Raw genomic sequence first — 20,225 nt, 5'->3', positions numbered from 1 at the left:
CAATAAGCTTACTTCTACTTGGACTCTCAATTCACTTGTCCAAATCAATGTTCTTCACAAGCTTATTATTCTGTTGTCCAAACTACTGCTTATCCATCTCTGTATCATCTACTTTTCTTCTTAGGTAGTAGCAGTTGCATTAAGATGCAAGCTTACAACATTATCTACTGTATCTTTGTGCCTGGATTTCTTTGCTTTCTTCTGTCTTTTCTCTTCTTTCAAGTGCCATTCAAGGCTTTCTTATCTTGTTTGTTGCTTTTTCTTGGTAAGATTACACTGCACATTACCAATCAGATTTCCTCGTCCTTTATATTAGTTGAAATAGATTTGACTTCTTAGAAACTGATCGTTATTAGTAATTCAAGTACCGAAAACCAGATCAACCAAAATGCAGCCAAACAAGAAGGAAGAAATAAATAATTCTGCTTCCTTCAACCATGGTCTCAAATACTGATATCAGACTATATCAAGGACTGATACCAGGCTATGTGATTAGTAATTCTTTTATTATTTCATTATGTGATATGAGGCATTACGGATCGATATAATAGTCCGAAAAATTCCCAAAATTGATATTGAATTGAGATTTAAGTTCTTTTCTCTACTGATATATCTACTTTTCTTTTCTCCAGTCAATCAATAAGCAACAAAGTTCATAGGGATCACTTCCCCATTCCTCCGGTTCAAATTACCAACATTGTTATCCTCATGACAAGCAAAAATCATTGTCGAAGCAACAGTCCGAGATATCTTGAAATGCATACACTCTCTGCTTCTTGACCTTTGAATTCATATTCTAAAACATATACATAAACTCTTTCGACAATATAAGTGATTTCATGATAATGTATCAGACCTACTTACCAAAGCAAGAGGTGACGAAAAAAGAAAAATGCATAGATATGAAGTAAGTTGCAAAGGCATGTAAAAAAACAACAGTAGAGATAAAAGAGTAGTGAGGGGTTTCTACAGATCATCACTTAATAGTCAATATTTTGCACATCAAAGCAACATTAACAGATACAAACTCTTGGAAATTTTGTGTTTCAAAGCCAATTGAATGAAACATATGTTGTATTTGTTACAAGCTCTTTTGCTTTTGCTCCACAGCTAAAAATGTAGCACCTTGTGCATGTTTACAGAATAAGCTGCCTTTCCTCTCTCTAATTGTTATGCCAAGCGTGAGCTGAGTGAATGCTGACAGTAAGAAAAAGATGGATACCTATTGTTTATGTAGCAATCAATCCCTTCTTCAACACAGCCAACAACATTTCATTCCACATATCAACAGGGCCTGGTAAGCACCAATGCACGCAGTCATTGAAGCCCTCCATCCCCATGAAGTCCCTGTGTGAACTAGGGTGACCATCGGGTCTCATCATCATAGCCTTGGTCACATCCAGAAGACCGAACCCTTTCCCACCCTTTGCACTCCTCATGCTCTCAAGCTCCTCCACCTGAGCACTTCTCATATCATACTCCGTGGCAGTGAGGCTTATAGCACCTTCCTCAAATGGCCTCGTCCGGCTGCAATCCCCTCCATCATTCCAAGTACCATTCTCAAAATGTGCCGGTGCGAATGTCCTTACCACAGTCACCAACCCTTCGCACTCCTCACACTTGTTAATGAACTGGAAAGCTGTTCTGAAGGCCTTTCGGATGGCAAAGTTGATGCCAAAGTCTGTCAGATTGCCCTCCGAACAGTACACACAGCCTACCAGTTTGTCATACTCATGGAGGTAAAGTTTTCGGAAGAACCAGTGGCCATCGGAGATGATAAGATAGTCAAGCAGTGGAAGCTTTCCGGACCAGCTCATATCAATCCTATCCAAGTGCAGATCATAAAATCCAGTGCCTGTTCCATTGATCACTTGTTCTGCTGCTTCTACTAAAAATTTGGTCCACAACTGCATGAGGGTGAAGTCGTAGGACTGGAAATACCAAGTTTTGACTGTGTCTTCATCCTCATTTTTTGCACCGAGTGGAATCTCAACCTGTTGATTAACCATGACAAATAATTGTCAAGCACATACTGTGAAGAGGATATTATTGCCTAACCATTAGTTTTTAGGTATCTTCTTCTGCTTGAATTCAGCAATGAGACCATTGAGAGGTAAATGTTTATGTAAATTTTGTATTATATTACAAAATAAAAAAGTGTTTTGAGTTTTGTAAAGCTTATAATTAGAACCTTAGGAAAGGGAATGAGAATCAATTTCCTTTTTGCTTAGGTTTGGATGCAATGATAGAACTTGAGTGAGAGCCAATAAATTGGCTGATAATTAGTGATTTGTGGCAATTGAATTAGCAACTTTTTTTAGAGTGATGTAAGTTTCAACATTAAGAAGCCTATGTCTCAACCATTGTGAGATGGACTGCATGCATCTTTTCTTTCATTATTGAATTCTGTACAGGATTATTCTGTACAGGAAAATTGTTTCCTCTATCTTTTCTTCTAGCATCAAAAATATTAATTAATTTCTCTCGTCTATCTTCGTATTATTTTAGATATACTTGACTTGCTCCTTCTATCTCATGCTAGAATTAATTGTGTATGAACAAAAAGAAAAAATAATTTAAAATTATAAGTTCATGGTCTATTCAATATTTAATAGTAAAAAATACTATGAGCAATGTGAAATCAACATGCATGCAGAATTAGAGCTTGCATGATTGGTTTCATGCCTGAGACAAGAAGCAGATGAGCGAACTCATCTGGTTCCGGCTGACCGAGTCCCCCACGAACGCCATCGTCTTCCCCCTCATCATCTCCAAGAACACCTTCCCCTGAAACCTCGGCAGTTGGCACTGCTTCGGCTTCCACCTCCAGTTCACGTAATCTTGATCCTTCCCGTACTTCCCACAGTTGTGCTCCAGCATCAACGGGCACGACCCATTGGTGTAACCCGATCCATCGAAGTCCCGCACCCATTCGCCATCGGCCAAATCGCAGTCCGCTGCATCGCCATCAGAAAAGCAGAATTAGAAGAAGAATCCATGTACGTGGCTAGAGAGGAGTTCTTACTGATGGTGGTCTCATTCGCAGGGCGCAAACCAAGGTGGTCTCCTCGGGAGATGGCCATGAAGGGTCTGGGATAACACATCAAGGAGAGAAAGAAGAAGGCAAACGCAAGCGCGACAAGCAACAGCAGCAACTGCCGAGTACTCGTTAAGGCCATGTTCGCAGATCGCAGAAGAACTGGTGGGGAAAGAGAGAGAAGGGGGAAGAGGATGCATGATTTAATGCATGTCTTGGCATGGTGTTGATGTTGTGTTATCCAATTAAGGTGAGTAAATTAATGTTGATTGGAGAGGAGATTTTGTTGCTGGTGGCTTGCCTTGGATGTCTCCCTTCCTATTAAAACTTAGGAAGATGTATCTATTCATAATCATATTCAAAATAGCAACATGCTTACGGAGAAACCTCCATGAATAATGAATACTGCATGTTCTTGTTCTTAGGGTTTGAAGATCAGACTGAAAATACAGGAATCAATTCGATTTACTAATGGACCGTTTGAACCTTAAAAAGATTTAAGTACGTGCATCTCTTTTTCACTACCAAATATCTTTGATTTTTTTTTTTCCTTTAAAGAGTATTCTAAGTATTTTTTGTTTTTTATTGTAAGGATGGAAGAGAATAAAAACTCACATGTAAAAAATTATGTGATAATATATTGTTTTTGCATCATTAAAATTATTTGATAATATTGATTGTTTAATTTATTGCTCGAAACATCGGTTCATCCGATACCCATGATTTTATAGATATTTTTAAGAAAATACAATGATGTCAATTTATGTTTCCATATCACTATGTTAACGACCAGTTGATACAAAGTTAATTATAATGACATCTATGCAAGTTTTTTATGAAAGTAAATCTAAAAGAATTTAGTAACATTGAAGAGGTCTTAATATTATTCGAGTCACAACCAGTGATTTCTTGCTTCCTTTTTCTTCTTGTGATGTAATAGGAGAAGTAAGTCATTGTATGATTCGACATTCTACATTTAGGATTTGGTTCCAAGGTGCATTTCCTATGACACTATATGCTTCATACATAGTGCATGCATTCCCCATAGTCTTTGTAATTTTCGGGCATCTTTGATCGGTGTTCATACTTGTATTTCTATCCTATACTACTGTACTATATACTAATACGGCCTAGAAATTTAAGATAGTACTTATAGAATCTTATCTAAAAACATATGATAATGCCAGATAATAATGTATGTTGACTCCGTACTTTGATGATAAGTAATTCAATTGATGAATTAATTTTTTTATTGAATATATATATATATATATATATATATATATATATATATATATGTATGTATATATATACATGTATATATATACATATATATATACACATAGTATATATATATGTGTATATATATATGTAACTCATTTAGTATAAAAACAACAAACATGCTGTGCTTCACTAACTCGAGCCACTGCAGCCGTTGGTTACAAGCTGATAAACTAAGAGGTTAATTGACAAAACTTGACATTGCAAATATCTGATTGCTCTGCTCATGGAAATAAATACAAGGCATGCAAATTGCCTGGGCAAACATGTTATCAACACAAGTAGCAGTATCTGTCAACTCTTTGGGGGCAGAAAACCTTAGAGAAAGGAATAAGCACCTGATTGCAGTGGCATTGGGGAAAGAGATGATGAATTGGCATTGCAATTATCTGAGTGAGCAACATGCTACTGTCACCGTCCACCACAAGCCCCTTGGATGTCCTTGGAAAACATGCTTGAACAAGCTAAAGAAATGCTGGGCAAAGCAACTGCTGAATCAGCAGAATTTGATGTATCAAGGAGGCATCATGTCTCAACATTTACATGAAACACAGCAAGTTTCAGAATTTCCTGAGGTCCATGTTTCCCCCCAGAAGCATCAGGATGCATGCAGGCGGGTTCACACATACAACTTAGTGCAAGCTGATCCTGTGGTTACCTTGTGTACTCTGCCTGTAAAATAAATCTCAATATTAAACCCGGACAGAGAAAACAATATGAGGTCACAGTCACATAATATACAATGGATCTATCACTCACCACATTCAGACGCTGCTATTAACCATTTGCTACTTCTGATCTCTCATCACTGCCAAGAGAGTTGTTTGTAAGTAGATCTGTTTGCATCCCAACCTCCTTCAGGCTCCTTCCTCTTCAAACCCCCACCTGGCACTCCATACATTCTCACCTGCTCCTCCGTGAATGCTTGCGAGGTTGCAACTAAGAGTTGCCTAGATGCCAAGGGCAATCGCTCATCTTTTCCTTCCAAATCTGTGTTTCCAGGTCCTGCATTGAGATCAAGACCTGGTGCAATCCATTTCCGAGTGCTATCAGAATTACCCTCTGGAAGGCTTATCACGTAAGGCCTTGGATAACTAGATAAAATGGCTCCAGCTTGTCCAAAAAATGGTGAAGGAATGGTAGGGAAACCTGAACCAGCTCCAGATGAAGAATCAACAAAGGTTGTCGACCCACCTGAAAAAGAAGTTGATGCAAGTGGAAAATTGGACCCAAAAGCAAATCCAGCATATGGAAATGCTGTAGCAGGAGAAAATGCCATGGCTGTGGAGGATGAAAACATGGGACCCCTATAACCATCGCCACCAAAGGGGCCACTAGCAGTAACTGGCCCCAAAATTCTTTGGGCTCCTGGAGCTGCAACAATTGGGCAAGGCTGCTCTCCTCTATCAGTCAAGGAAGATGGTATAGACTGAGCAGGATATGAACTACCAGGGGGAAACCATGGTGATAAACTTCCCAAGTCAACAGTGTTCATTCTGATGCCTGCAACTGGAGGTACAAAAGGGATGCTTCTAGTGCATTTTGTATTTTGGTTCCCAGTTGTAGGAGCAGCACAAGCATCATCAAGACCTGGTCCACTATTTAAATCTAATTCCCTCGACATATTGGCCACCCGATTAGGGACTTCTCCTGATGCTGGTCCTACAGCCAAGAATGGCACCTCTAATCCATAGGTGGTGCTTGCTAATAACTGCCCATTTTCGGTGCCTTCATCGACTCTATTTAAGTCAAGATTAAGTCCCCCAGAAATCTGTGGGGTTGCTTCACGATTTATTACCGTCCCCAACTCAGAGCTGGAAGACTTAGCACAGTTCTGGACAGCCATGTCCTCAAGAACTCTCTCATCAGGTTCATTCAGATCAATATTGAGTTGACGGCGGCACTGCTTCCCTGCAGAAACAGATGGTGGCATCTCTGGAGCTTTTCGTGGTTCTGCTGGCCGAAAAGCACTAGTGGCAGCTGAGCCTTTCCATCCAGTCTCACCCTTGCTCTTTAATAAGTTTTGAGGTGGAACAAAAGGCCCTTTTGCTGGTGCAGCTACTGTGATTGGAGCAGGTGAGCTGTTAGACATCGCATTTGCAAAAGAAGACAGGCCGGGAAAAAAAATTGCAGACGAACACACTGTTGCAACTGAGACAGCAGTCTCATCTAGGTTTCCATCATCTCCAAGGATGCCCTCGTTCAAATCAAAGTCAAGCTTATTGGCAATATCTGGCTCAGTTTTAACAGCCAATGAAGAAGCCTCTGCAGATAATGCAAGATCTGCCCTCACATCTGAATCAACCCCAGATAACCTCGAACCCGCAGGTTTTGCTTGATTCTCAGTTTCCTTGGCTTGACAACTGGACAATTGGTCTTCACTGGCTGATCTCTCTTGATGACGTTCATGTGTCTCCATCATTTTCAAGTCTTCAACAAGCCCAGCAGCATAAGAGGAGGTGGTTGCTGGTCTAACTGATTCATCAGCATTCTTAGAAAATGGAACATCAGAAGCACCCAATGTAATAACAGCATCACGACTCCTCTCCACAGAATCTATCATCACAGATCGTTGGTGGTCAGATGAGGTTGCAACCTCAAGTGCTTCTTCTGCTGAAGGACATGATTGAGATTCCTCAACAATCAGGTTTTCTGATTTAATACCTGAAGCAGAAATCTCAGGATCCTTGCAAGAAATTTCACAATTGCATATATTGCCACCTCCAATATTTTGAATGGCACATTCAATAGGAGGTTTGTTTTCATCTGCTGATGAGCTTCTTTCTTTAAGCTTGTATTCTGTATAGTGGTCCAAGACCTGTCCATCTGTCATCGGATTTTCGTCAAATGGAGTACCATCATCACCCTGCTTCTCCACTTCAGACGGTTTCAACACAAAAGGATGTCCATCTTTTTCTTCCTCAGGTTTACACTCCCTATGAGAGCTCATAGCTACAGTGGGAGATTGTTCAGCATGCTCGCTTGCTAATTTATTATACTGCAAAATGACATCAGTACAATTATTTCCTGAAAGCTCAGTCCCATCCTCATTTGAGACATCACTAATCAAGAAGGAACCAACACTCTTCACCTGCTTTTTGGAGTCTGCAAAAGCAGCTTCATCAGATTCAACATGACTCTGGGCCACAACATCATCATTTGACAACCTCGACTTGGTCTCTGTTGCAGGTGAATTTCCAGGTGAGACGGTGGGAGAAATTAACTCAGAATTGGAGATCTCTCCAGTTGCCACACTTGCAAGTAAATTCATCCCAACATCATCTTCAACAACCAAAGGAACACTAGCTTCAGAATATTTGATGCAACTTTCAATTAAGGCATTTATAGAACTAAAAGAACTTCTTGTGCTTGGTTCAGTCAAGAAAACTTCCTTTTCAGTTCCAGATGACGAACCAACAGCTCCTGGAGCCTCTGTAGCACTTCGCATATCCTGAGCACTCATGTGTTCTTCATCGTGGATAGCTGCTAGTGATCTGACATCTCCAGCCCCTACTGGTGGTTCTTTGATATCATTGCTTTGCCATGCCTCTGTATTATCATTTTCCACAATATTAGACCGAAACACATCACCTCTTAGTTTCACTCTGAACTCACTGTGCTCATGCTTGTCCTGGACCCCAGGAGATGATGCTCTGTTGGCCAAAATAGATGGATCTTCAAAGGAACCTCCACTTACACTTTGAGCAGGGCTTTGAACATGGTTAGGAAGTTTTACAATAAGCCTGTGATTATTTCCACGATTAGCAACAGACATATCAATTGGCTTTTCACATGCCAAATCTGATTGTGATGATTTTTCCAATGTTGGCATCCTATTGAGAGTACCAGACTTACCTAGATGAGTTTCCTTATGAACTGCAGACATACTTGCTCCAGAAAACCCATTGCTTGATCTTCGATGACAAGTTGAACTACCAGCAGCCTTAGATGCGTTCATTGATCCAGCACTTGAATTCCTTTTGTCTTCCTTCCACAAAGAACCAATTGTTTTTGCATGATCACTAGAACAAGACTGACTGTTGTTCTGAGATTCACTTGAGCTACTGCTCTTCTCGTCTTTGGCTGTGGTTGCCGGCATCTCTACCCCACCAGTGTTAGTAGCTGCTTTGCAAAGTGGGTCCTTTGAGACATCCACAATGGATGCAGGTGTGATAGATTTTGAGACATCACAAGATTCCGGCTTGACTTGCCAAACAGGCTGGCTTGATGTGATAGATTTTGCATCATTGATCTTCGTAATTTCTGCATCAACTCGTTTCTTCCAGGTGTCAATAAGACTCCTAGCTTTTTTCTGGATCTCAGGGTTTTTATGATTTCGTAAATGGTTCACTGATTTACCGATATTACAACTCTGCAAAGCATTAAGGTTCACAGGCAATTTGTCAAGTGCTCGAAGGAGAGCTAAAATAAGTTCCTCAATAGCTTTATCACACTCTTTGGGACTACTACCATCGCTGGTCTTCCATTTGTACACCTCCTGGAGCCAGTCATCCAAGATTGGCACACCGTTAAGCTGCACAAACCTCCCAAGGCAATCATATCGATCAGTGGCTGCAATCACATCTGCAACCAAAATCCGGACAGAAGCATCTATTTTTCTCTCTGATCTATGAAGCTGCATTAGATTCAACAACTTGTCAACCCCTTTAGAGCTTACAAGCCGGCCTTTTTCTGTTATTTTGACTATTTCTGTCTTTACCATATTCTCAGATTTAAAGCTAACAGAACCACCATCATCTGGTTTAGCAGAATGCTCCTTCTTGATAAACTCAGAAACCTGATCACTCTTATCCCTCTTCTTCCCCTTAGTCTGAGACAGGACAGAGGAGTTAGTATCATGTACACTCTCTGAACCAGATTTTGGTTGTTGTGTGCTTGTTGGACCATTGAGTGTAGGTGAATTCCCACCTGACTGAGGTGCTGTGTTCATCTCCAGTCGAGTTTTGTTCAAAAGCTGATGTACTTCCTCCTGTCGGTCCTAAGGAGAAGAACAAACCATAAGAGATAACAGTGATCAGTTTATCAAAACAAAGGGCCACAAAGAAAGGAGTGAGCAATACAGAAATTGAAAACTCTCAAGGGGCACAAAACTCACAGTGACATAATCTTTATCGGTTAACCACCATAAACATTTGTTAGTAATGTCGTATACTCGTCTGCATACAAATGAAGATATTCCTACTGGAAGCTCAACACCCTTCCTTAAAAATGAGACTTTACATGGATGAAGCAATGAAGCTGCAGAAATCACATCCTTGTGGAAAGAGTAAAATACTTCATTGGGAGCTGCTTCAAGTAACACATCTTTTGCAAGCTTAACATCAGCAGGTCGGTAAAGCCAATTAACACAAAACCAAAGGTGACCCTCTTTGCCTGATGTAATCCAATGAATTATTCCAATGAAAGGTGGAGCACTGCCAGCCTGGAAAAGAGCGCAATCACCAACTTGAATTTTTCGCCCATCCTGAAGGGAAAAACAAAGCAAATGATCAAGACATGTTCCATACTGTTCAATAGAGTAGGTTAATAGTATTACAAGACTATATAAAAACTATCACACACAAAAGAATAGATTTTGTGACATTCTGAAATGGTCATGACTAAGACAATATAATTAATGCTTTTCATTTGTTGCCGTGAGCAGCTCATAATATAGCAAAATACAGTAGTTACGTGTGAATACCAGATATGATCTTGTGCTTAATATAGAGCATTTTTATCAAAAGAACATAACAACAAATTAGGTATATTATATAAAAAGACACATTAATTAACATTAAAAAAACAGAACTCAACCCAAAGCACACAAACAAATATTACATCTAGAATTCAGAAATATAAGAATGTCCCTTAAGGTCTAAAATCCACTGGGTTCAGTACAAGATATAAAAACAGACTCGTACAAGTCACAAATTGGATCTCCAATTGAAAAAACAGAATTTAATATAGAAACTAGAAATTTGACTCAGAGGCATTGTCCCATCAATGGAGTCAACCGAAGAGCATAGGAGGCCATTGCAACCAACTAATGCATGTTTAAATCATGCGGGAATACGTCCAAATACCTTATCCTAGAAAAACTGTGTTGTGAAATTTTAAAAAATATTAACTAAAAGGTTCAATCATCTCTAAACCTAGATGAGACTTGAAGGGTTTACAGAATGTTTAGGACAATAAGTAACAGAATAATAATCACAAAGACCAAAAGCCAACTCTATCATCAGAAAGGAATCATCAAAACTCGACAAATCATATTTCAAGTCCATTTCCAACACCAAAAAGCCAGTTACCTTCCATCTATGCAAAATCTCTTAACACTTTTTCCCTTAATAAAAGGTTATCTTACTTTTTCACCGCAAAGTTGAAACTTCACATCATCTAAAACAAGCCACTTGCACTCGGCACACTTATTAGGCGACACCAACTGTGCCTAGTGAGTTCGTCCTTAACCAGAAATAACGTACTTGTGGTCGACAGCAAGACAAGAAAATACATATAAACACTAGAATTATTAAAATCTGTTTCATTTAGATTCTTTGAGGGAACATATGCTAAATATCTCAGAAGCCCCGTATCATATCACTTGAATAACCCAAAAAAGATGAAGTATTCAGCTTGAGATCTAGACAACAAGTTAAATAATGAAGGCAAAAGGACTACGAATCGAACAAGGCCCCCTGGCAACTTCAATATTAACAAAAACAGTCCAAAGAAAAGCATCATAAATTCAAAAAACTAAAATTGACAAGTGCGGATCGCTTTAATCATCATAGGCAAGCTATTCCCCTGAATCTCACGCAGAGAAGGAAGAAACCCACGAAAAAAGGGACCTTAAGGAACGAATCACACGGCAACCGTGGATTCTCCAACTCTAAGGATGGGTTCTCCGAGGGCGACGCAGGACGAGCTAGAAGAGAAGGAGCTGCTGCTGCTGATGTTGCTGTCCCGGGCGCAGGGACCGGCCACATATGCCACCGTCGTTTCCTCTCCTCACCTTCCGGCCCATGCATAGCCCTTCATCGTCCCCTGTTTTGGTGCCTCCGGTCCCTCCTCCGCCACGAACCATCAATCCCCCTCCACTCCACCCGTCAACAATTCCACCAATAGAAGAAGAACCTTAAAACCTTCACCGAATCAAACCCTAGGAACGCGCACCCCGGTTAGAATCCCGCAAACAGAAACCGAAAGAGAACCAACCCTAATTGTATCGATGTGGAAGGAGAGACCGAGAAATACATCAGAGGCGATTTGGTGGGCCGATTTGGGTCAAGGGTTTCACGTTCTGACGAGAGCAAGAGGGAGAAGAAACGGGCGTGCTTCGGGTGACGAAGCGAGGAAAAATACAAAAAAAGTAAATATTGGTAAAAAGGAAAAGAGTGATGTTTAGTTTGGCCGACAGCGACGTGTGCTAAACTGCGCCGACCGTCCGACGAGGGCCTAACCGAGTTACGATCGGTCTCACGAAGGCGTTTCGACACGGGGCCCGGTGGGAGCATGCGCCGTTATCGGGTCGGATGCTGCTGCACGCGCATGTTAACACCGCGCCCAACCCGTTAACGTCGTGACTCGCGAAAATTGATCTGCCGCAATCAAACATCCAAACGGAGTAAGCAGCCACGTAAGACGCCAGCATGGCAATCATTTTATATATATCATTATGATTAATCTTTATCAACTAATTATCATTTTACTTAGGTTCATTGTTTTGTGTCAACATATATTGTATGTCAATATTAAATTTTGAAATTTGATTAATCATAAAATGGTCAACAAAATTTGAAAAAATAAAAAAATCCTTTTAAATTGTTTATCCTAATTTAATATAATTTTAATAAAAATAAAAAAAAGTACTAATAAGTCATAAATATCTTTAATTAAAGAGTTCTTTCATGATTTTAAAGTTTTGATGCCTTTTAATAATCAATTAAGATGTTTAATTAAGAAAAAAACAGGGATAAAGAGTGAGGGAGAATGAAATAAGAGAGAAAACAATCCAATCATTAGATCTCTGACGATTTGACTCAAGTGAATTGTTACGATTAGAATCTGATTATTATCGAGGTTAAAAATCATTGAGTTCCGATGATAATTGATATAAGTTGATCCATGTGATCGATTATGATCATGAGATAGATGTTGATGTTCAATTGTAAAATTGAAAATACACTTATAAATAGATCAAGATTTTGATTTCTGTCAATCCATTCAGCTTCATAAAATATATGCCTAATAGATAGGAACAACATGACCACTAAACATTTAGAATTTTTGTGACTGCATTTTTATTTTTTGGGTTCTATCCTCAAATCCTAATTGCCCCAAGTCAAAGATTTGGAGCTCCTATCATCTTCTTCCAATCTCCCCCAAATTAGTATGCTCATCACTGTTATGCTTAATTTTGGATTCTTCATATCTCTCCCAAATTATGCCAACCTATTTGTCACTGCGGGAGAAGAATAAGAGAACGTTAAGATCATACTAATAGGAGATTCAATTTAGAGTGTGTGGACATGAATTGATACTTGACACTCCTATATATGGATTAGCATCAATCATGGTGCTCATGAATGGTGTCTTGTGCAAGTTTGGACTCACTACATCATTGCCCACATGCCCGAGGGAACAACTTGCACAAGCTTACAAGCACAAGATTAGATTGTCATCTCCTTCGACCCACCAAACACCACCAAAGCACCGAAAGAAATGGCTTGTTGGAGACGCAAAGGTGCAAGAGATGCATTAGGCAGTGCTTCAATAAGAATCAAAGATAATTTGCTAGAAGAAAACAGAAGAGATGCTGAATGAGGATCTAAATCCTCTGCTTCATTAAGCCATGAATCATGAAATAAGGCATCGAAGATATGTAGATCACGAAAAACGTTGCATGAATCAATAGGGATAATAATATTAGTGGATGAACCAACATTTACAATTTCTTTATCCGTGTAACAATCATTAATTACCAGAACTTTAATTTACAGCTCACATTAATGTTAATGTAAGACACATAAACATATTTTAGCTAGTACCTAATCTAAGAGAGACATCATTTATTAGTTCACAAGGAGTAAGTACTACTATGAGTTCAAATAATGATTATAATAGAGTGATCATATGAGAAGAACATAAAGAATATTTTGGTTACATACTATATCATCACAATTTATAGTGGAACAATGAACTATTTTCAAACTTCATAAGGATAGATATCATATGCAAAATATCATCTTTAAGTACATATAACAAATTAGCATGCAACTCTATCATCTGTTTGGCTTTAATTTTGCTGGGACAGTGCATGTCATATTAATCCCTGTCAAAGTAAAATCCATTCATGCCCAATGTGCTCACATTCATTACAACATTGGACATTTGCATGTGTGCCCATATGTTATAATACCACACAATAAGGAGTTTGAAGCTCATCAGACATGGGAAAGAACATTCCTGAAACATTAAACATATGCATGTAGTTGTAGTTACACCTGATCATAACATCAGACATTTGCATGTGGATCCATCTATTATAACATCACACAATGGAAAATTTCAAGCTCATTGTGAACAGAAAAAGGAGGCTTGTCATGTTTCTAATGCTTTGAAGGTGGAGTTTGCAGAGTAGTTGGTCATTACAGTGCAAGTACAAATGGTTCAGTCACACATTGAAGTGGTTATTGAACTCTGGCAAAAATCCAACCTTTAGACTGTTTGCGGTGGTACCTACACAACACAGTGGTTCCTGTGGAAGGCTTGGGATGAGTGTGGCGAAGGGTAGAGAACTTGGAAGGGTGATATTCTATAATCTTCTCCTCCGGTTGTTCTCTCTCTCTCTCTCTCTCTCTCTTTTTTTTAATATTATCACCTGGTTGGATTGCATATCCTTTTGGCCTCTTCCGTTCATTCCTCGAAGTGGAGGGTGTAGAGACGTGGCAATGTTTTCTTGAGCAAGAAGACCTGTAGAGATAAACCGCGGGGGCGGTGGTGAGTTTGCAGAAGATTCCTCTGAGCACAGACGAGAGACAGAGAGGGAGAGAGCAAGGAGTCATTTTGTTGAGTTCGTGATACTTTTTTAAGTCATCCGGGGGACGCCTCCTCACTGCTTTTTCCCTATCTTCTGCTCCAGTTGAGGAGGGTGGCTGCGTATTCTTCTTCCTTTACTTTTTCTTGAAGGATCTTCTGGTGGGATTGCGACTGCTATTTTGGCGTTTTGGTTGGTGAAAGATTGGATTTTGACGCGTAAGTCCTTCAAATATTGAAGTTTCCCTTCACATCTCGGAGAAAAGTTGCCTTTTTTAGGGGCGAGGGGAGTGTGCGCAGGGGGAGTGAGGTTTTCTGGCGATTTCTAGTGTTCTCGAAGTGGGTTTGTGAGGAGCACTTAGGAGAAGAAGTCAGATATGGCCGGAGCAGCGCCGCCGCCGAAGCAGGACGAGTTAGTGCCACATCCGGTGAAGGACCAACTGCCCAATGTTTCCTTCTGCATTACCAGTCCTCCTCCTTGGCGTAAGTTTTTCGTTTTCCGTCTCGTTTTCCTGTTCATTGGGTGCTATTGACTCCCCTTCGGTTTGATGGATTTTAGTTGCAGCTTTGGTGCTTGTCGAACATTTTTGTAAATTCTTGTAGCAATTTCTGTTCCGCACACTTCTTTTCTGTTTTTTACTTTGGCTTCTCTGAATTTTCCACAATTTTTGTTGGTGGAGTGTGTAAATTGTCTTGCAAAAAGGGAAAAAAAAAAGACTTAATTGATTCCCCTTTTTTGCTCCATTTAAAATTCAAAAAAAAAAATACTTTTGTTCTTCTAAGTTTTCATCCGGATGATACTAAAATACAGTTTTGGAGTTCTACCATGAAAGCTTTATGTGCCCATATCTGTGCTCCGTTGTTTCCTGGTTTGATTCTTGGTCAATGATCTTCCTTTTCTTTATTTTAACACCATGATCTAATGTTAGAATGATAACCTGATGTTAGCTTTGGTTTTTTTGATGCAGCTGAAGCGATTCTTCTTGGTTTCCAACATTACCTGGTTATGCTGGGAACTACTGTTATCATCCCCACAGCACTTGTTCCCCAGATGGGTGGAGGAAATGTGAGAATTCACACAGACGCACAAAATAAAGTTCGATTATGCAGTTCTTTAGGTTCTTCTTACGGTGGATGCCTTATGTGATCTTGTATTTGTCAAAATCTAGGATGAGAAAGCAAGGGTAATCCAGACATCGCTGTTTGTGGCTGGTATTAACACTCTTTTCCAAACGTTCTTCGGAACTCGCTTGCCGGCTGTGATGGGAGGGTCATACACCTTTGTCATGCCTACCATATCTATAATCTTAGCGGGGCGTTACAATGATATCGTGGATCCTCATGAGGTTGCTACAAGATATTGGTTGGATTGGCACCTCTTTTTCATCATTCTGCAAAAAGTTGATGATTTTGTGTTGTTTCTATGCAGAAATTCCTGCGTATCATGCGTGGAACCCAGGGTGCACTAATTGTGGCTTCGACACTTCAAATTATTATTGGCTTCAGCGGGCTTTGGCGCAATGTAACAAGGTCAGTGTACTAATGTTATTTCCCTCTGATACCATATGACTTTATTCTAAGTGTTTTTTCTTTTTGCTCTTTTCTTTTGTTTTTGATTTTTAGATTTTTAAGTCCACTGTCGGCGGTTCCTCTGGTCGCACTAGCTGGGTTTGGGCTCTATGAGCTTGGTTTTCCGGGGGTAAGGATTTACTCTGCTGGAGATTATGATATTATATTTATACTGCATTAGTGAGCTATCTTGGGATAATTGGTATTTTCTTATGTGCTTTTGGTTACTTCCAGTGAATGCTCTATCGTCGCTCTTGACAGTGGACCTAACCTTTCATGGCTATGCAGGTTGCCAAATGTGTCGAGATTGGCCTGCCGGTGATTGTTCTGTTAGTGATATTCTCACAGGTAACTCAGTCTGAAGAATGCAATGTAACTAATGCACATGATAATGCATATTTCCATTCGACTACTTTGCACTAATGTATGCATATCATGCACTGTTCTTTAATTAAAAGAATCATGATTGCTTGCTTTTATCTATGTCCTCAGTATCTTCCTCACGCTATGCATTCAGAGAGGCATGTCTTTGACAGATTTGCTGTCATATTTTCAATTGTGATTGTATGGCTATATGCATACTTGCTCACAGTTGGTGGGGCATATAGACATTCCCCGCCAAAGACACAACTGCATTGCCGTACTGATCGTTCTGGTCTTGTTGGTGGTGCTCCTTGGTAAGTCTTCATTTCCTTCTTTCTTTAGTTTTAACCTGATACTTGGACTGAAGTTGTCCTGGAGTAGCTGGAGTTGTATCATTAGTGGACTGTAATTTTATTTCCATGCATAGGATAAGAGTCCCATATCCATTTCAATGGGGAGCACCAACTTTCGATGCTGGTGAGGCTTTTGCAATGATGGCAGCTTCATTTGTGGCCCTTGTAGAGGTTGGCACACAACTCTATCTTACTGGAAAATTCTTTAAAGCTGTGGAGTTGGCTGATCGATTTTTCTTATGTCTGTGCTTATGCAGTCCACTGGTACTTTTATGGCTGTCGCAAGGTATGCAAGTGCAACACCAGTTCCTCCTTCAGTTCTCAGTCGAGGCATTGGTTGGCAGGTGAGAATATCATCTCTGTTTGTGATGCAGTAACATGAACTTCGATCTATCTTGTTTTCTGAAATTTATAACACATTTTACTATTTAGGGTATCGGTATCTTGTTGGATGGATTATTTGGAACTGCAAATGGTTCATCAGTATCAGTGTAAGGATTATTTCAGGCATTCAGCTTTCTCGCATGCTTTCATGGCAGTTGAGAAATCTCTTTTCTTTGTCTAAAAAAAATCTGAAACTCATCACAATTCTGCAGTGAAAATGCTGGTTTGCTGGCATTGACACGGGTCGGCAGTCGGAGGGTTGTGCAAATATCTGCAGGATTCATGATTTTCTTTTCCATTCTTGGTAAATTGTTCATATTTGTGATGTTTCTATCTGCAATGGTGTTCACTCTAAATAAATTTGCTTCTACAAATAATTCACTCATAATGGTAGTTAGATGATGATGTTGTCTTGCATGTGTACCAAAGTTCATAAATGTTAGGCTCATAGCGGCTAATGAATTCACATCAATGATAATAATTTGAACCATTTTAGAATTTGGTCAGTTGCCTAATCAATTACATTGGTAATAAAATTCCCCAAAATGGACCAGGTATGTAGACTAAGATCTATCAGTACCCCGGCCTTTTTACTCATTCCAGCCATCCAAAAGAAAATCTAACATCTTTTAACCATTAATGTCTTAGTAGGATGAAGCATCGCAATAGGTATTAAAGGATATACTTTTGGTCAATCTAAACATAGTGTCTACCTTTAGCAATTGTCATTGTTTAATCCTCATCTTTATTCTTTAATATTGTTAGACTACTTTGATATTAATCTACACCTTTTCTATGTGTACCTTTCTTATCTATCAACACAAGCTGCGGACCTCCTCTTGGCCTATTTTTGTTTCATGTCGACCAAAACATCAACTCTTTGGGCTTTCAGTTAGTAATGATGCCATCTTCTTTGTGGGGTGTGGTAAGGTAGTCTCACATCTCCCTCGAATCCCTCCTCTCTGTGATGTCCTTTTGCTCTGACAATTCTCTCTCCTCTCTTCCTCCACAAATAGGCATTGTTGGCCAAATCCTCTCTCTCTCTCTCTAGCTCGCTCAATGCCCTACCAACTATATTTGCTGCTTCTTTTAGCCACTGATAAGCTCCGAGTATTGCAGCACTAGTCAGTTGCCTTAGAGACTTGCAACAGGTGTATAAGAGTTCTCTTTTTCTTTTGAACTGTTAAATATTGGAACTTTCACTTTTCTCGTTGTGCCAAGATAACATTATTAATCCTTGGCATGTATAGCCATGCTTTGCAAAGTGTGGTACATGATTCATACCTGTTCACCAGGTGTCTGTCATGTTACTACATCAAATCGGTATCCTTGAGTGAAATTTTACAGCATAGAATACATGTAATACAACTTTTTATATTTAAACTGTCTCCACATTTCTAGTTTTGTTTGCAACATAAGTAATTTGTACTGAACCTATGTTTTGTTTTCTTAAGTTTCCCTTTCAAAATGGTAGCAGAAATTAAGTTATGCATTTTAATGAAGCATGATCAGGGATGACATAATGTGGGAATTCGGTTCAGTTTAAGTGTCTTCAATTACTGATTTGACTGTTTTTCTTCTGTCGACTGAGCTAATCATGTGTCTTTGTGGTAGGGAAATTTGGAGCAGTTTTTGCATCCATTCCTGCACCAATTTTTGCAGCTCTTTACTGTCTTTTCTTTGCATATGTTGGTAAGTACAATGTACTAAACATCTTGCCATCCCCATTAGTGATAACTTTTGATGATTATTGGATTCACTGTGTAATATATTGACAGGTGCTGCAGGTCTTAGTTTCCTTCAGTTCTGCAATCTTAACAGCTTCCGAACTAAATTCATCTTAGGATTCTCTGTTTTCATGGGTTTGTCGGTTCCACAGTACTTCAACGAATACACTTCTGTTGCTGGTTATGGTCCGGTCCACACTGGAGCAAGATGGGTACGTTAAAAACCACATCTAGCACTCCCGTACTTTAGTTTGTCTGGTAGCCAGTATACTGATGATCCTTCCTTTTCTCTAGTTCAACGATATCATTAATGTGATATTCTCTTCGAAGCCATTTGTGGCGGGCTTTGTGGCATTTCTCCTGGACAATACCCTCCATCGCCATGACAGTGCTGTAAGGAAAGACAGAGGTTTTCATTGGTGGCACAAGTTCCGATCCTTCATGGGCGACACTAGAAGTGAGGAATTCTACTCATTGCCTTGTAATCTCAATAAGTTCTTTCCATCAGTGTGAGCTTCATGGACTAACAATTGTTCGCGATACATCACATATTGTCCTTTTGGAGAGGTTTTGGGTCATGTTCTAGTGGATCTCTCTTTGTTTTGGTCCAGGGGAAAACTTATGATATAAATGTATCCTTGAGGATTTGCCTGTTAAAATTTACCTTTAATATATGTTTAATTTGTATATGTCAGAGTAAACACAGATCCATATGTGCTAGATGTTGCTACCTTATTTTTCATGTTGGCTCTAAATTCTGAATATGTTTTGTTGGTTGAACAATTTCAGCTCATAATATTAATATAATTTGCATGTGATGACAAATCCAAGTCAAGTTAGGAAAAAAAGAATGCTGACCAAGATAGTGGTTCTTTTGACTGCTTTAGGGTTGACCATGCTGTCAACCAGATGAACTTTGTTTTTGCTGCAGCTGAAGGCTGAAGACCTGGTTTTGGTCTTCAGCTAAAATAGCCTTTGGAGATTGGTCTGCTCAAGGAACTACTGATTTGAAAGGCTGACAAGTTAATCTATATGTTTATTCCTGCTTGCAATTGTGTTTCTTTTAATTCTCTGTCATTTCACAAGTCAGCATGTGGATTGAATCCTATGATATGATCTAGCAACCAGAACAGTGAGAGGTATCATTTGTCTGTGGTCCAACCACTGAATCATGTGACAAGTCAAATTGCATATTTAGTTCCCCAGTCTTATTCTTGTAAACAGAGACAGTTATAAAATGTTTCTTCAATTTATTTAGATACCCTTTTGTATTCAAGAATCCAACTTTTGCACTTGAGATCTTTGTGGTGGCAGCTGCAAGCCCGCAGTGATGGAGCTTTAGGTGCACAGAGAGTACCACTACTTACAGAAATCAATGCATTATGGAGGCCTGAAGTCATTATCTTTTCTGTTGGTCAAAGAGTGACGGGGGAAAGAATGTTGTGGGTAGACATTACGAAGGTCTCATGGGTC

The 20,225-nt window shown here is 39.5% G+C and overlaps 3 protein-coding genes across 5 annotated transcripts; 1 reads left to right on the top strand and 2 right to left on the bottom strand.

Annotated features, from left to right (window-relative positions):
* Positions 1-1,229: 1,229 nt before the first annotated feature.
* On the bottom strand, positions 1,230-3,179 carry LOC103996508 (xyloglucan O-acetyltransferase 4). Its single transcript, XM_009417426.2, has 3 exons — positions 3,056-3,179; positions 2,686-2,957; positions 1,230-1,994 (listed from the first exon to the last, which is right to left on the bottom strand). The coding sequence occupies exons 1-3, from the start codon at positions 3,177-3,179 to the stop codon at positions 1,230-1,232; spliced, it is 1,161 nt and encodes a 386-aa protein (XP_009415701.1).
* A 1,244-nt stretch (positions 3,180-4,423) lies between these two features.
* On the bottom strand, positions 4,424-11,668 carry LOC103996233 (uncharacterized). 3 transcript variants are annotated; one of them, XM_009417103.3, is made up of 5 exons: positions 11,170-11,668; positions 9,435-9,803; positions 7,410-9,317; positions 5,078-7,316; positions 4,424-4,990 (listed from the first exon to the last, which is right to left on the bottom strand). In XM_009417103.3, exons 1-4 carry the CDS (start codon positions 11,347-11,349, stop codon positions 5,124-5,126), a joined length of 4,650 nt encoding a protein of 1,549 aa, XP_009415378.2. In that variant the 5' UTR covers positions 11,350-11,668; the 3' UTR covers positions 4,424-4,990; positions 5,078-5,123. The 3 variants fall into 3 exon arrangements, with proteins under 3 accessions (XP_009415378.2, XP_009415377.2, XP_018686011.2); XM_009417102.3 differs by having other exon boundaries at positions 5,078-9,317; positions 11,170-11,667; XM_018830466.2 differs by lacking the exon at positions 11,170-11,668 and having other exon boundaries at positions 5,078-9,149; positions 9,248-9,317; positions 9,435-9,498.
* Positions 11,669-14,204: 2,536 nt separating this feature from the next.
* Positions 14,205-19,441, top strand: LOC135619906 (nucleobase-ascorbate transporter 6-like). The gene is made up of 14 exons (XM_065122366.1): positions 14,205-14,839; positions 15,325-15,422; positions 15,526-15,702; positions 15,786-15,886; positions 15,980-16,055; positions 16,214-16,273; positions 16,418-16,602; positions 16,716-16,812; positions 16,899-16,985; positions 17,074-17,132; positions 17,238-17,329; positions 18,640-18,717; positions 18,804-18,964; positions 19,047-19,441. Exons 1-14 carry the CDS (start codon positions 14,734-14,736, stop codon positions 19,263-19,265), a joined length of 1,596 nt encoding a protein of 531 aa, XP_064978438.1. The 5' UTR covers positions 14,205-14,733; the 3' UTR covers positions 19,266-19,441.
* Positions 19,442-20,225: the final 784 nt, after the last annotated feature.

The sequence above is a fragment of the Musa acuminata genome, chromosome BXJ2-8, assembly GCF_036884655.1.
Source record: "Musa acuminata AAA Group cultivar baxijiao chromosome BXJ2-8, Cavendish_Baxijiao_AAA, whole genome shotgun sequence".
NCBI classification, from domain to species: domain Eukaryota; kingdom Viridiplantae; phylum Streptophyta; class Magnoliopsida; order Zingiberales; family Musaceae; genus Musa; species Musa acuminata.
The sequence above is the reverse complement of the archived record's forward strand: the minus strand, read 5'-3'. Positions and strand labels throughout refer to the sequence as shown.